General features: G+C 40.0%; 1 protein-coding gene across 4 annotated transcripts; it reads left to right on the forward strand.

Moving 5' to 3' along the window:
- Positions 1 to 289: 289 nt before the first annotated feature.
- Positions 290 to 14,385, forward strand: LOC110980006 (heterogeneous nuclear ribonucleoprotein C-like). Of its 4 annotated transcripts, XM_087137739.1 has the most exons (7): positions 290 to 409; positions 4,287 to 4,402; positions 4,851 to 5,034; positions 7,196 to 7,546; positions 8,717 to 8,795; positions 10,970 to 11,091; positions 12,070 to 14,385. In XM_087137739.1, exons 4-7 carry the CDS (start codon positions 7,222 to 7,224, stop codon positions 12,195 to 12,197), a joined length of 654 nt encoding a protein of 217 aa, XP_086993865.1. In that variant the 5' UTR covers positions 290 to 409; positions 4,287 to 4,402; positions 4,851 to 5,034; positions 7,196 to 7,221; the 3' UTR covers positions 12,198 to 14,385. The 4 variants fall into 4 exon arrangements, with proteins under 4 accessions (XP_086993865.1, XP_022091938.1, XP_022091941.1 ...); XM_022236246.2 differs by lacking the exon at positions 4,851 to 5,034; XM_022236249.2 differs by lacking the exon at positions 4,851 to 5,034 and having other exon boundaries at positions 10,973 to 11,091.
- Positions 14,386 to 14,479: the final 94 nt, after the last annotated feature.

Consider the following 14,479-nt stretch of genomic DNA (forward strand, 5'->3'; position numbering starts at 1 on the left):
AATTAAAAAATTCATTGCTTAACCTACTAAAATTTAAAAATCAAATGAAATCTGAAGGACCAAACAACACATTGTTCGAGAGGCCTCAGGGACTTCAGTTGCCTGCCATAGGCTCCACAGTTTGTTTTACACTGTTTTCAATGGAGCTTGAATTAGTTCAATGCACCCGTACTAGTACTGTACTGTACATGTATAGTTTACATGAACGTACAGTGTACAGGCAGCTTTGGGACGATTGTCCCAGTTTACATTGTGCGGTGCTCCCCCGTATTGGACTAGCTCTTTCTAGTTCGGCGAGCATGCGCTAGTGACAATTTTCGTGTGTCTCTGTGTGCTTTCAGATCGCGAGAGTAATCAGGGCTTTCATCGATAAAGAAATTTAGTTAAAAGGCGTTGATATTTGGAGCCGGTGAGTTTTTTTATGCACCAGCAGCATTATCATGAAACAGGGCACTTTTTAATCATTTTTAGATTCGTAGGTGGTATTGTTGTAGCCGAAAATACAGCAGGAAGTCTGCCATGTATCAGGATGATGGCGTCAACGGGAATGGTCATGATGGTGGCGTTTGATGAAAAATGAACAAAAACAAGTGATGAATAATCATGGTTGAGAAGGCGCCCTCGTGCTTCACCACGATGTTCAACCCTCCTGCTAGTTCGGGTGCGTCTGGGTGATTGTAAATTTGGGGACCCAGTAAGGGAGAGCTGCATTTTATCTTTTGAATTCACCTTGGAAGATGACTGTGACATCATGCTCAAAAACTCTAGGGTTGATGTCAAAAAAGGGCAGGCGCTGCAGGGTTTTGAGGGAAATTACAATGAAGTCTGTGACTGAGTGTTTTTAACATGACACATGACGAATTCGAATTAGCTTGGCTGGTTTATCAGTAACAAAGTCACATTTTCTCACAATTTACAATTTGAAATTTCAAAGAAAATAGTTCCAGTGCAATAGAGAGAGTGTTGTTTTTGGGGTGGACTTAACCTGTTCTGCAAGATTAAAATCACAAAAAACTTGGGGTCCCCAAGTATACAGTCCCCTGCGTTCGAGCGTGCTACTCATGTTAACACGAGTAGGATACTCCTGAGTGCACGGATGGCGGGAGAACAACCCACAGGTCAGTGAGAGAGTATACTCAAAACTTGCACCTGTTTTGTTTTGTGCAGAGCGGATCCTGATCGCGATCAGTGATCCAAAGTTGGTGCACTAACACCAGATCCCGGGTAATCGATGGTGCAAACCAGCTTTGGGATTACTGATTGCGATCCGCATCCGTGTTTAAAACGAACAGGTCTTCAGTCATAGAAGGAGTATACTCTCGATCTGATGTGTCTGAGAGTAATGCACATGCAACATTTTCCTGCACTTGGGAGTCAACACGAGTAACCCATGCAAACGCATCCATTGCTTATGCAGGATGGTGAAAAGTTATAGAATTTAAACAGCTTAATTGGACGTGACCCAAGTGTGAAATATGGAACAGCTACCAACCAACTGACCAATCACAAAGAAGAGCCAGACTCGGTGATGTCATCCCGACCATAAGAATAATTGTTTCAGTTTTTTTTAATGTTGGTGTTTACAAGTTTTAGTCAAACTTGACTTTGAAACTTGGTGGTCAAATACCTTTCCCATGCTGTTCAAAATACAATCCTGCGTTGAATTGCAGGAATTTTTGCTTTCTTTCCATGATTATGTCCCTGGAATAAAAAGAAAAATGGCTTTAAATAAAAATGGAGGCTGTGACAAGAAATTAGCATGGTTATTTACTTGGAACAATTGTAGAGTAACCCAGAACTTGTATCCCATATTGTAACTGGCTACAGTCATAGTTGACTGTCCACTCCTTACTTGCAAATACTTTGTTGGCAGCATGCCCAGAAGGAGTATCTGCATAGCATTAGCAGGCAGTGGGTTGTTCAGTCATCACTTTGTTTTCCTGTATGTTTGTCTTACAATCCCTACTCCTGCCTTACATTATTCTCAATGTATTTCAACTCTGCGTAGCAACAGGCTGACATGCTTGGATTTGAAAATGGTTCCCTGACAAACGCCTTTTTCGTGCATTGCTATTTTTCTCAAATCTCATTGTAGCTTTGACAGCATAGTCATATATTGTTAAGGGTTATTTTTATACGTTACATTCAGCGTTGATCTGCGCATTTCCGCGTTTGAAAATGAGGCAGTATGTGTTCTTAATACGATCAGATGATGGAAAGTAAGGAGTCAAGGCACAAAATACATAAAGGTATGTTACATTAAGACTTTCCAGGCTTCAACTTTTTGTGGAAGAGTCTTTCAGAATGACTCAGCATGTAAAATCAAAAGAAAAATAACGGCAATTTACTGCGAACTAACGTACCTGCGATGGTCGTGTATCTTGTGCGGTGGGTGTGGTTTAAACTGAAGTGGCGCAACACTTACGAACTGGATACTGCATGTACTGTGTCGACTCTGCGGGCGTGCGTGACGAAGTTCAACACAGAGAGCCTCGGTTTTGATGCAGATATGCGCAGATGGAGCTAATGTGAAATCCCTCTATTGTACAGTTCATTTTTTACCCACACATTGTACATGTAGTTCACTCAGTGACCGACGGATTAAACTATTTTGGCCTATTGTGTAAAGAAATTCCATGGTTGGGCTTCATCCAATTAACCAGGACTCTACAAACTACCTTTTTAACATGATTTGGTTATGACATTGAAATTAATTGCCACGTCATGTTCAAAATTTAAACATGTTTTTTAGAGTCCTGGTTACATGTACTGTATATACATATATTTCAAACTAGGTTGGACTAGCCAGTAGCCTCACATCCAGGTGTAAAATATTAAAATGTTCATTATCAAGGAAAATGTTGCATGACCTGGTTTCTAGATTGAAAGCATTGTTAAGCCTCTTTCCAAGGAAAGGCTTTTATTTATTGGTTTATTTTCAATTTCCACCAAAAATTTGGGTAAGTATACACATTTTGGTCCATATTTGTGGAACAGAACTTTGGTGCTCAGGAAGGAATGGGATCTGTTTATCTTTGTATGAATGTATGGTAACTATGGATACGCACATCTTTGATGTCCATATTACTAGGGCCAAATTTTATCAATGACAAATTTTCAACCAATGGTCGATTTTGAATGGTTACCCATACATACATGATGAAATACAGACTGGGCACCAGGCAAAATTAACCAGGGGTTAACAAATTGTTGTTGATCCAACTTGCCACTATAAAGGTTTAGCTTCCCAAAATGTATGTTTCATCATGCATGTAGAAGGGTATTGGAAGACAGGTTCAACAGCCCCTTTCCCTATTAAGCAGACAGGCTGCTACTTCAGAGGTTATGATATTACAGGGAATCTTGTGGAACTGCTGCTGCATTAGATCTCAGTTTCACTAGGAGATTCTCTGCCAGAGTATGACAATATGACACTATGGCATCAAGGACAAAAGGCATGGGTACATGAAGCCAAAGTTTCAACCTTGATTTCTAATGAGCCACGGTGCCAAGAGAACACTCTTCCCCTAGCCAATAGAACTTGCAAAATTGGCTCATTAGTCTGGTTCTCTACCTGTATAAAGCATTCAGTGAATTGTAGACTTGAAGTAGCAATCTTTCTGAATGATGAGTAAAAGGGTGTTGCTCACCTTGTAAGTTGTCACTTTCATTATTTCAGCAAAAAAAAATCAGAGAACGACTTCAGTGTATTTCCAGAAAAAAAACATCATGCCACTTTCAGGTGACAAGAAAACCTGAAGAGAGGTATATTGATATTGAATCTTATTAGACTTAAACTACATAATTCTGCAAAAGTGGTTGATCTTGTATTAAATTCAGTCTATCTCTGTAGCGTACTATAATAGGCAATTCTGGCAAATGAATGCCTGACCCAATTTAATAAGTATGTCAAAGTCTGATAAGTTTTGAGTAATCACGTGAGCATTTTACATCATCTGTAATTTATTTTGGATAAGTTGTAAATAAATAACATATTGATCAGAACCAACCTATGGAAATCTTGTGACTGCATTTGTTCTGTTGTGTGTTGTTTTATTCAAAAGTTAAAATATTATACATGTACTTCCAAAAGATGCTTTGAAAGTTTATTCACCATTGCTTTGACACTTTAGTCACCATAATTGAAGTGTTTTACTTATTTTTAATTTTGTTTAAAGAAATCTTGCTGCTTTTTTCAAGTCCTTAAGTATTTTACAATTTTTCAAACTCATTTTTGTGTCCATTTTTAAAGCTCCTTTTCTGTTTTTTATTTTTTGAACTTGCAGTTTTGCTGTTTTTTCAATATCGTCGTGACATTTTTCTGCGACATTTTTGGGTGACGTTTTTGGAGTCATTTTTCAAGACCTTTTTGCTGACATTTTTGACATCTTTTTAGAAGACGGTGAGTACTTTTTTATTTTTCCCCTTAATTTTTCGGATATTTTCATGAATATTGTATACATGTTTTGTTTTTAATTTGATTTTAAGCAAGTTTGCTTCCTTTTAAAAAACTCTAGACTGCTTTAACTGTGTTTGTTCAAAGTTGCCAATGGAGAGGAAACATGCTGAACATCAACTCCCTTTTATGTATAGTTCATCTTGTATTGCCTGAAATAGTTTCTCCAGGATTGTCCATGAGACTTTTTTTTGCACACCACTGAAGCATTGAGTGTCAGTTTCCTGATACATGTAGCCATGTGCACAGTTGATTGTGAGTACTGTCTGTGGCATCATGTCCAAAAAAGAGGCAGACAGAATAGAATTCATGTCATTTTATTAGAATTCAAGCATTGTATCTGTTCGAGTAACTGCCATTGATCTGAGATGGCCCCGATTCTTGCCCATGGCAGCTGCAATCCGGTTCGTAAGTGTGATGGTACTTCAGTTTAAACCACGCCCACTGCACATCAGAGTCACATGGAACTGGAAGTTAATGCGCAACTTGTCTATTCATCCAGTTGTAGCGTAGAATTCGTGGTGCATGCGTGTGTATGACAAAGTCACAAACCGGATAGAGCCTGCTCCAAAAGCAAGGTATTTGTGGCATTGCATTGCGTACACAGTCACAGTAACTGGTAACTCCAAAAACAGACATGTGGCGGGCAGCTGAATTAAACATCAAAGGACTTGAAACTTTATTTTCAGCTAAAATTGAATTTAAATGAAAGAAAATTGTTTCTAAAGACACATGCCAGTCTTGTTGACACTTAACACTGTTCTGTTGCAGTCAAATATCAGAAGAGTAACCTATGTGTTTATATATCTCAAAGTTACATCCATGTCCATGCATCGTGCTACTGACTTTTGGCGTATGTGTTGAGGGTGGTAGGAATCTGGGAGAGGGTATGCAGGAACTGGATTAGCTCAGTTGGCTAACCAGTCTGATGTTAACTGAATTGGCCACAGGAAGCTGCTAACAGCACTTTCAGTATGAACCAAATTTGAGAGCTTTTTTGTGAAAATTAGCCAAACTTACAAGCAGTGATAATTCATGAGAACTTTGCATTTAAAAATTGGTGTTCGGAGTGGGGATCCCATGAAAGTGTAGCCATGGCTGCGGAACCTATGTGACCTTTGTTGATTTCCAGCACGTGGAGAATGCTGCTAATACTAGGCTGACTTTGCTAGAGTGTGGTTACCGAAATAATGCACCAAGTAATATGAAAAGCCCAAATTGGTTAGGTTGACCAGTACCTGGAAGTATATTTTCCTCTTTTACAGGCCTTTTGTCTCAAAGCACTCATCTATTTGCGGACATTACCTGGCAGTATTCATTTTGCAGTAGGAGAAAACGAAATGTCAGTTTTTCTCTTCAGATTTCACCAGGTGCAGTTCTACAGACGGAGGGGGGCTAGAGGGGACTTTTGCCCCCCTCCCACACACTTGTCTAGCCCCCTTGAAATGCAAAAATAAAAGGGGCTAGAAAATATTGGATTTGCAGTAGCGAAAGTTAGAAGGTGACACCACGTGCAACAGGTTTAGCCCCCCCCCAAAAAAAAACAAATGGGCGTACAACTGCACCTGGATTTCACACATTTCGAAGATGTCTTGGATTTTTTAATGATGATGGTTTCGATTTGTTTGGCTCTGGAATTCATTTGTGTCAAATACCAGTTGATAACATACAAAAAAGTACAGCGGAAATAACCTGGGAATTGGAAAAGTTGCCTTGCTGCAACACTAATTGAGAATCCTTCAGAGTGATCTTTCAATTACTGTGACAAAAATTCAATATCATTTCACTGTGAGGAAAAAATGGACTTGTGCATTGGTTCTGAATTAATCTACTATCCTATTAGGCCTTCCAAATCACTTTAATGTCGGTTGCTTGTGAGAGAGCTGGGGATAACTATTTGAGGGCAGTAAAATTGGTTTTGGAGCTGTAAAACAACCTCTTGATGATAAATGATTTTTTTAAGCAATTTCACAAAGCTCCTCAATTCAGCATCCAAGTTACACATTTTGCAGTTTCTTCAAAGAGGGTAAGTATGCTACAGAGCATTTAACTGTTGATTTATGTCAATATCCTCTTCTTTAAAAAGAGTACCATTATAGGTCTGTCTTACATGACATGCCTCTAAAACACTGCTGTGTGCATCAGCATTTTGGACATAAAATTTTCACAATGGACATTGCCGAGACTTTAGTTTTACTTTTTAAGACCTTCAGATCAGCACGCTAGGTATATTGAACATTTGCACACTGCATGTGCACACCTGATGGCGTTGAATATGCAGTTGCAATTTCCCTATGAAGATGATGTCCTGTGAGAGAAGGTGATGTCCTGTGAGAGAGATCTATACCTAATGCAAATTCAGCAAAAGAGATTTTTCCTCCCGTACAAGGGTGATCTGGGGGGCCCAGTGGAAACTAGAAAAAGATAGGAAATGACATGTGGATAGACAAAAATGTTTGAAGAGGCTCAGGACCTCTAGTTGAATTTTTGAATAGGGGGTACCTTGGTCAAGTTACTCTTTCAGTTGACAACAAGTTTGAAAAAAAATGGGGGAAATACACTGCATTTGCACCCAAGGCTGAATTGTTATCTTTGCCAAAAGCAAGATTCCAGTCAACCCCTTTTTAAATATTTACTACATGTACCCAGTTTGGACCACTCTGCTTTGGGTCCCTGCTGTGTTCAGCATGCATGGATGATTCTTCAGTTTCATGTGAATATTTTATTTTATTGTGACAGCAATTCTGCTTGTGTGACATCCAACCATGAACCGCTACTATGGTGGAAATCCTGGCCTCGGCTTCAACCATATGGGCTTCAACCGCTTTGCCGCCCCACGGCATATGTCCACCATCAGCAACAACACCAACAGCAACGACCCCAAGTCCAGGGAGTCCCGTCTCTTTGTGGGCAACTTGAACCCGGAAGGGATGACACAGGACAAGCTGGAGGAGATATTTGGGCGCCACGGGCAAATCGTCGGTATCTCGGTGCACAAGGGCTACGCCTTCATCCAGTACGCCACAAAAGAGGAGGCCCGGAATGCTTGCAGATTGGAGCAAGGGAGGGTCATCAACTTTCAGCCCATGGGTTGGTATTCAGACCTGACTTCCTTAGGCTAATTGCAAATAAATGCCGAGTGCTACAAGTATTTGCTGAGTAAAATCAGTTCACCAGCTGAATTTTAACCCTCCTTTGCTGTAATCGTCACAGACAGCCAAAAATTCAAGCCACTTCTTCTGCCTATACTTCACACACATATTAGTCACTAGCAGCCAGATCATAATTCCAGTTGGTACTGTGACCAGTTTAATTCAGCTAAGAGACAAAAGCAGATGAATGGCAGACAAAGCTGGCTTATCAATCATCAACAGTCAAGGCACATGTCTGAGGTACATAAACAATCATAGCTAGTCGATTCTGCTTCATGTAGGTAGGGGACTTTAACAACAGTCACTTGACTAATTTTGACTTGTAGGACAACTTTTTTTTTCTTAATGGACATTTGCATAACAGGGTTTATAATGTGGCATATATTGCCTAGTACTGGTTCCCATCTGTGAAATTGGGCTCTGAATTTTAATGTCAAGCTTAACCCCATATTAAATCCAGCAGTAGGGGCTTTTGGTTCTTTGGTTTTTTGGGGGTTTTTTTTGGTGAGGGGGTGGATTTTTCAGTTGTGTAGAAAGCACAACCCAGCCACTGTTACTTCACAAGGAAGAATTTGAAATGCTATCCCCTTCCTTCATTACCAAACTGTAGGATTCTTTGTGCATGCCATACTGCAGGACATGACACAAATACCAGTGGCAGAATGAGCAATTCCAGCATGGGGGATGCCAGCAGCTAGGGAAAACGAGTAGCCCAAACTGGAGGTCAAACCTAAAAATATGAGCAAGGCAGATTTTTTCTCATTGTGAAAATGATGGTCTTTTAAGTTACTAATTAATCTTTTGAGAACGAAAGAAGAAATTGGATAAAAGTAAAAGTATTCCCACTAAAATAAAATTGGGAAGGGGGCCTTGGGCATGCTTCTCCCCCCCCCCCCATCCGTAGCTACACAAATTAAGGACATGGGCTAAAAATGAAGGGGACCATGCAGTGACGTTTATTTCAGGAAATTAGGTGATGACATACCTGTAATCAACTTCTCATCACTAGAAGAACGATGGTCTCTTGACTGCCACTTGAGAAGCCACCTGCTTTCCTTTCTGTTTTTTGTCATGGGATGTTGAGATTGAACTAGTTTCTCTTTTGCAGATATAAACATAGTTGCAGATCCAAATCCAAACCGTGGAAAAGGCTTCAAAAGGGTGCAGAATCCGGCCTATTACAACGGGTGAGAGGAAACTGTCTGTGATGGCATTGTGTTGCATTTTGTTTCCCATTGTTGATCAAGGTCGACCATTATTTCATTTGCAGAACTTGAATAACCATCCAAAGTAAGCACATGGAATTGTTTGTATGGGCCGTATGGTCACATCCAAAAATTATTTATTTTGTTACCAAGCAGAATGTTGGGTCCAGTTTATGAATGGGGGAATACTATATTTATTATTTAATAATGAATATGTGTTTGGCCCATCTTAAAATTTGTTTAAAACTGGTTCGGGAGCATGGACTTGACTAAGGCCTGAGTCACTCTGGAGGGCATTATCAGCGTCCATTCTCCTGAGCTGGTACTGGCCAAGCACATATTCGCTCCCATTTTCAGTCAGAAAGTCGAAAAAAGTTTGAAAATTGCAAATTCCCAGTAATTTTACGTCATTTTTTGAAACAACTCTCTTGACATGTTTTGGTCTTCAAGATGTACTTTGTATTGGGGATGTTAATTCTAATTACGGGTTTTACCCCTATGCCAATGTATATAAGGACAATACCCAACATCCCTGATGCAACATACATATATATCTTCATCTGACTCGGACTGGTCAGCTGACCCCTGCAAGCTTGGTTGTTGAGTGGTTAAGATGTCTGCCCTAGAAAGCAGGAGGTCGTAGGTTCTTGTCCCACCCAAGTAAGCTTGTGAATTTGTTCACAAGCTCTTGGATAAGCACCGATTATACAGCGTTATGAATATACATCGGTGTAAGGGCAAAACCTGTAATTAAAATGTTTTGGTATACTCCTCTTGCAAGCAGTCATGAACAATCTCTCTGTATGGAGATAACCACAGGCGTGGCGTGTACTGCGTGAAGTGCACACAGCCAGCCTGTGTTTTATCAACTGTTTAAAACGGGCCATGTGACAGGCTGTCAACCAATAGGAATGGCTAAATCTGAATATTTCATTATTTGAAATACTTGAAACAAAATTGACTGTTGACTGTGGTCAAGTTACAAGCATTCTGTTAAACATGATTGCCACATATTGCAGTAATTGTAAAAAGACATATTTCTGTGTCCAGTATACAGAGCGAATGTCTGCTGTGTCATCGATAAAATAAATTTGGGGGGTTTGCTTTGGCCCCAATCATGAACCAACATGTAACTTTCAATTGTAGTGGAATGTATGTTATTGACATGGGTGGTCTCGAGATTCAAAGATTAACCACTTGTTTTCGGGGGCATTTATTAGTGTTGATGATGCTGGTCCGGGATAATTATCATTTTTTTCTGTTTTCAAAATTCTTTAAAAATTCCTATCTTCATTTACTGGACACTTACAAACACGTGAAGGACTGTCTGGTGTCCACTCTAGCCTGGCAGACAAAATCTATTGATGCCTGAGTATTTCAGCTAGGCCTGCAGCCTTGTAAAAAAAGAGCCCAGATTGTGCAGTGTTATATAACTTTCTTTTGTTCATGAACCTGGCTCAGTGCCCTGCTGACCTCTTTTCAATAGGGGCAGATTAGCATGCAGTGGTGCTGTGTGGCTCATTGCTGCGGTGGTGGAGAGCTTTTGTCCCCAGTGGTAATCCGCTCTCTCTAAATGCCCCAAACTGTGGTATACTGTTTCAAAACAAGGCTGGATTATCTCCATTTTTGAGAGTGAAAAAATGTCGGTTATGCCCAGCAGCGTGGTCTTTTGTTCGTAGTACGGTCTTTTGTTACAAGGTCCTGTTCTCTTTGTCCAAGTTCGGAAACCCCGGCCACTCATATAAAGGATACGCGTTCGGATCCGGAATCCCCGGCAGGAAGTGGTTAAGATTGGCAAAATTGTCCACGGTTTAGACTGAGACAATCAAGAGCCAGACCAGCAAAATCTGATCTTTGACCAGTCTTGGGACTTCCATGTATAACACTGATGTAGTCTTCCGTGAACACCAGTGTATTCGTAGAGCTATATATGATTACTAGAGTACTAACTTAACAAAGTGAAGCCAGCTAGGAACATCCATGCTTACACGCAAACCTATGGCAAACTAACCTGTGAAAAACTACTTGGAAGGGATCCACGTTTGTTGAAAGGATACCTTACTGCACATTTTGAAGTCAAGATTGTGCAAGAGCCTGATACCTTTTTGAATTGGATTTAAACTTGACGGCAACCATTTCTCTGTCACATTTACCAGCAGTGGGTATGTCGATCCAGCTACTCTGCCCCTCATTCCAGCGGCCAGCCAGGCCGGACCCCCAGCTGCAAAGAAGGTACGACGCTTCATGGAACACACCCAGATGGATGCTGAAGGAGATGGTATGATTTTAACAAATTACCATTGCATTTTTTCTGAATCAGGGAGAAATAGCCTTTTAATTTTCTTCTGATAAAAGAATTTGGGTATATTTTAAAGCTAGTGTAACAATTATAAGAACGCCTCTGAAAGAAAGATTAGAGACTGTAACTTCAAATAAAGAGAAATTTGATAGAATCTAAATTTTCAACTCGTGGATCGTCACTCCACACGTCATATGAATACGTCTGGACTTACAGTGCCCATAATCAGCACACAGAGGTTGTTGAGGCCACTGGGGCCATCTTGCCATGCCAAATACAAAAAAGATAACACAAAAACTGGCTCCGTATCGTTAACCAAATTGTTTGTGGCAACAAAAGTTGTAATGGATGCCAGCCACTGATCATCTTTGTATTTGGCACATAAAGATGGCCACCGGTGGCTTTAGTTGACAGGAGAGTATGGCAGGTCCAGTTTTCTTCATATGACATCTGCGTGTCAATCCAGGCTACTTCCAGATGCCACCTTTAAACTGAAATACAACTTCAAGATTAAAGACATTCCATTGCTGTGGAGCAACGATATGCAACCAGTAGCCCTTTTCAGAGAGAGATCCTTTGTAGAAATATCAAAATTGGTATTACAGAAGATATTGTTGGGGGGAAGGACTAAGCAGTGTTCACCTCTATTGCATGTGTTTTTATCTTGAGATATTTGTGTTTCGTGGCATCTGCATGTAAACAAAGAAGACAACCCATGATTAACAAAAATACAGGATAATTTATGAAGATGCAAATCTCAAGTTGACAAGTGTCTTCTTGTTTAAGCTAATGCTTGGTATCATTCTGTTTTTAGGTTGATTCTTTTGGCCAAAATAAACATGAACAGGAGTACAAGAGTGTCCAATTTTACACCGGAAATGTGGCCAATTTAGTCTTCCCTGGGCATTGGTAGCATTAGAAAACAAAAGTATGAAAGACTTTTTCTTGCATTGACAGAGCCATCCTCTTGGACTTGTGCATACTGTAAGGAGGAGAGCCCAACTTGCTGGAGCCTGGTCAAGCACGTTGCCAGCACCCACCAGACACGTATCTACATGGAGGACTCGGAAAAAGTCTCCGCTTAAGAGAGCATCATTTCCGCACTATGCTGCAGGAGTTTACTTGTAGCAGATGAGCACAGGGATATGCTGAATGGTTTAAAAGCCCTGGAAAAAGTTTAGTGATCAGAAACACAGCTAGAATGTGTTGTGATTTTTGGGTTTTTTTTTTACTTTTTTGTGTTAGCTGTGAAATTTGGGTTGGCAAAGTCTGTGCTTAGCAGCTGCATGGGATTGGCCCTTAACCTTTTACCCAGCTCCCCTTGACCCAATGTCATGGCACTCCGAACCAAAAAGTTCTGCTCTTACAATCAGCATTCTGTGCTTGAGTAAGCATAGAATCTTTTAGCTTTAACAATTTGTGTATGCATGTAACAGTAATTTACTCGTTACCCTGTGAAATACGCTAACCGCTAACACAGAACATTCTGCTATGGTTGACAAAGCTTGTTTGCTTATAGTAAGCAGGGCCATGAAATTTGGTTCCTTTGAAAGAGGCCACTGTCCCACCAGTGAAGTGCTTCACTGGAGATTTTTGAGACATTTGTTGGTGGCAAGCATACTGGTCCTTTCTACTGGGTAAATGTACCCGTGCTCAGAATGATACAAACTATACCTGGTATGCGAGACCATCAAGATTCTCAAAAGTCTCTGTGTGTGCACATTACTTTAGACATGTCAAATGCCATTCCTACTTATTTATAACCTGATTTAACAAACTTCTTATTTCCTTGTTTGACAGTCATGTACATGTAATTCCTCTAGTGGTCCAGTGGATGTCTCTCTAATTATGTTTGTGTAATATTTTGTTTTACTTTCTCTCTGCCAGTTTTCTAGATTGCATGTGAAAAATTGTCTCAGAAGTTGTCAATTATGTGTGACTTCGAAGAACAAACTCAGCATCGCTTTGCTATTACTGCAAGTTTCCTGTGCATTTTCCAATTTTCATTGTTGATGAGATATTTGTCACTTTTTTACAAGTGTATTTTCAGTCTGGTTAGTAGTTAGGCCTACAGATAAAGTTATGGCCTTACTGTGTAAAATGAAAAAGGCCTGAAAACACATTCATAAAAGGGCGCACTAAACTCTTGTGAATATTCCTTGCTTTGTTTATTTTAGCGCGGAGGGATTGTGTTTAGATGTGCGACAGTACTGTACAAATAAAATCATGTGGTTTTTTTTGGGGGGTGGGGGGGAGTACTGTAACGTTCCAGTCCCAAAATGTTTAGTAGTCTGAAATGATTTTCAGGACAACACAATGATGATTTAAGCAAGGAATTGTTTTCCATGTGCCTCTGGACTGGTTTGAACGATGACTATATTTTTGTTTTACCAACTTATTAGGGGACACAAGGCGCTACTTATTATCCACAAACTTTCCTTTCTTTAGGAGTATACAGCTCGATGCTGCTGTTTTTAGGCTTAAATGGCTAGTCACACAAAACAATCATCTCTACCCTCACAGGTGGCCATTTATACCCCTGGGAGAGGCAAGTAGCAGTAAGGTGACCTGCCCAAGGTCACAACATGTAATCAGCAGCTGGATTCGAACCCTGACCAAGTCTTCTTGAGTCACAAAGCCTAACCACACACCTCCATAGTACCTTGGTTCCATTACAGACAAGGTGTACTCTTTGTCATCTGTCTGAATTGATGTGTGAAAAAAGGAATCTTTGTTCTCATTGTATCATACCATACTCAAATTGTAGCGTTGGAATGTTTGCAAATTATCTAATGGAGCAGAATAGCTATATTATGTTGGGTGATTACAGCAGCACAACTGCATGCTTGAAGTACACAAATGCACGCACATAAGCAGTTAGAGTATTGAGGAACACGGTGCATAGGAGAACTCACATGGGATACTTAGCCAGAAGCATGTACATGTATATTTTTTCAAAGTGAGAAGTTGGTGTCAGTATGAATATTTTGTCAGGGGTTTAACAAAAATCAGGCATGGCTTTAAACTGAGAAATGTATAAAAGGAAACATTCTTGGAACATAACAAAGTCATATGACTTGATTTTTAGGTGTTGGGAAGGTGTGTGAGACAGTGGAAAAGTGCCACTTACCAAATAGAAGGGGGAGGGTTGGGGTTAAGTTTAGGGGGGCATTTGGTAATGTATATTACTCTCCAGCACACATCCAGAAGAAATTTTGTGAGCTTAAGTCATTTTCATTTTAAATGAATAAATTCACAACTTGTGAGTTAAAATATTAGTCTAACTCTAGTGTTTTTTTATGTTTTCATTTGTAATGGACTTTCAAGGGGTTAATTTCCAAAGTTAGATATATCCATATGAAAAAAA

Source organism: Acanthaster planci, linkage group LG06 (genome assembly GCF_054643075.1).
Source record: "Acanthaster planci isolate LZ-2023a linkage group LG06, COTS_SCS, whole genome shotgun sequence".
NCBI classification, from domain to species: Eukaryota; Metazoa; Echinodermata; class Asteroidea; order Valvatida; family Acanthasteridae; genus Acanthaster; species Acanthaster planci.

Coding starts and splice junctions, on each gene's coding strand:
- LOC110980006 (XM_087137739.1), top strand. CDS start 7,222: ATGAACCGCTACTATGGTGGAAATCCTGGCCTCGGCTTCAACCATATG. Junction 7,547..8,716: donor CATCAACTTTCAGCCCATGG/GTTGGTATTCAG, acceptor TCTCTTTTGCAG/ATATAAACATAGTTGCAGAT. Junction 8,796..10,969: donor AATCCGGCCTATTACAACGG/GTGAGAGGAAAC, acceptor CACATTTACCAG/CAGTGGGTATGTCGATCCAG.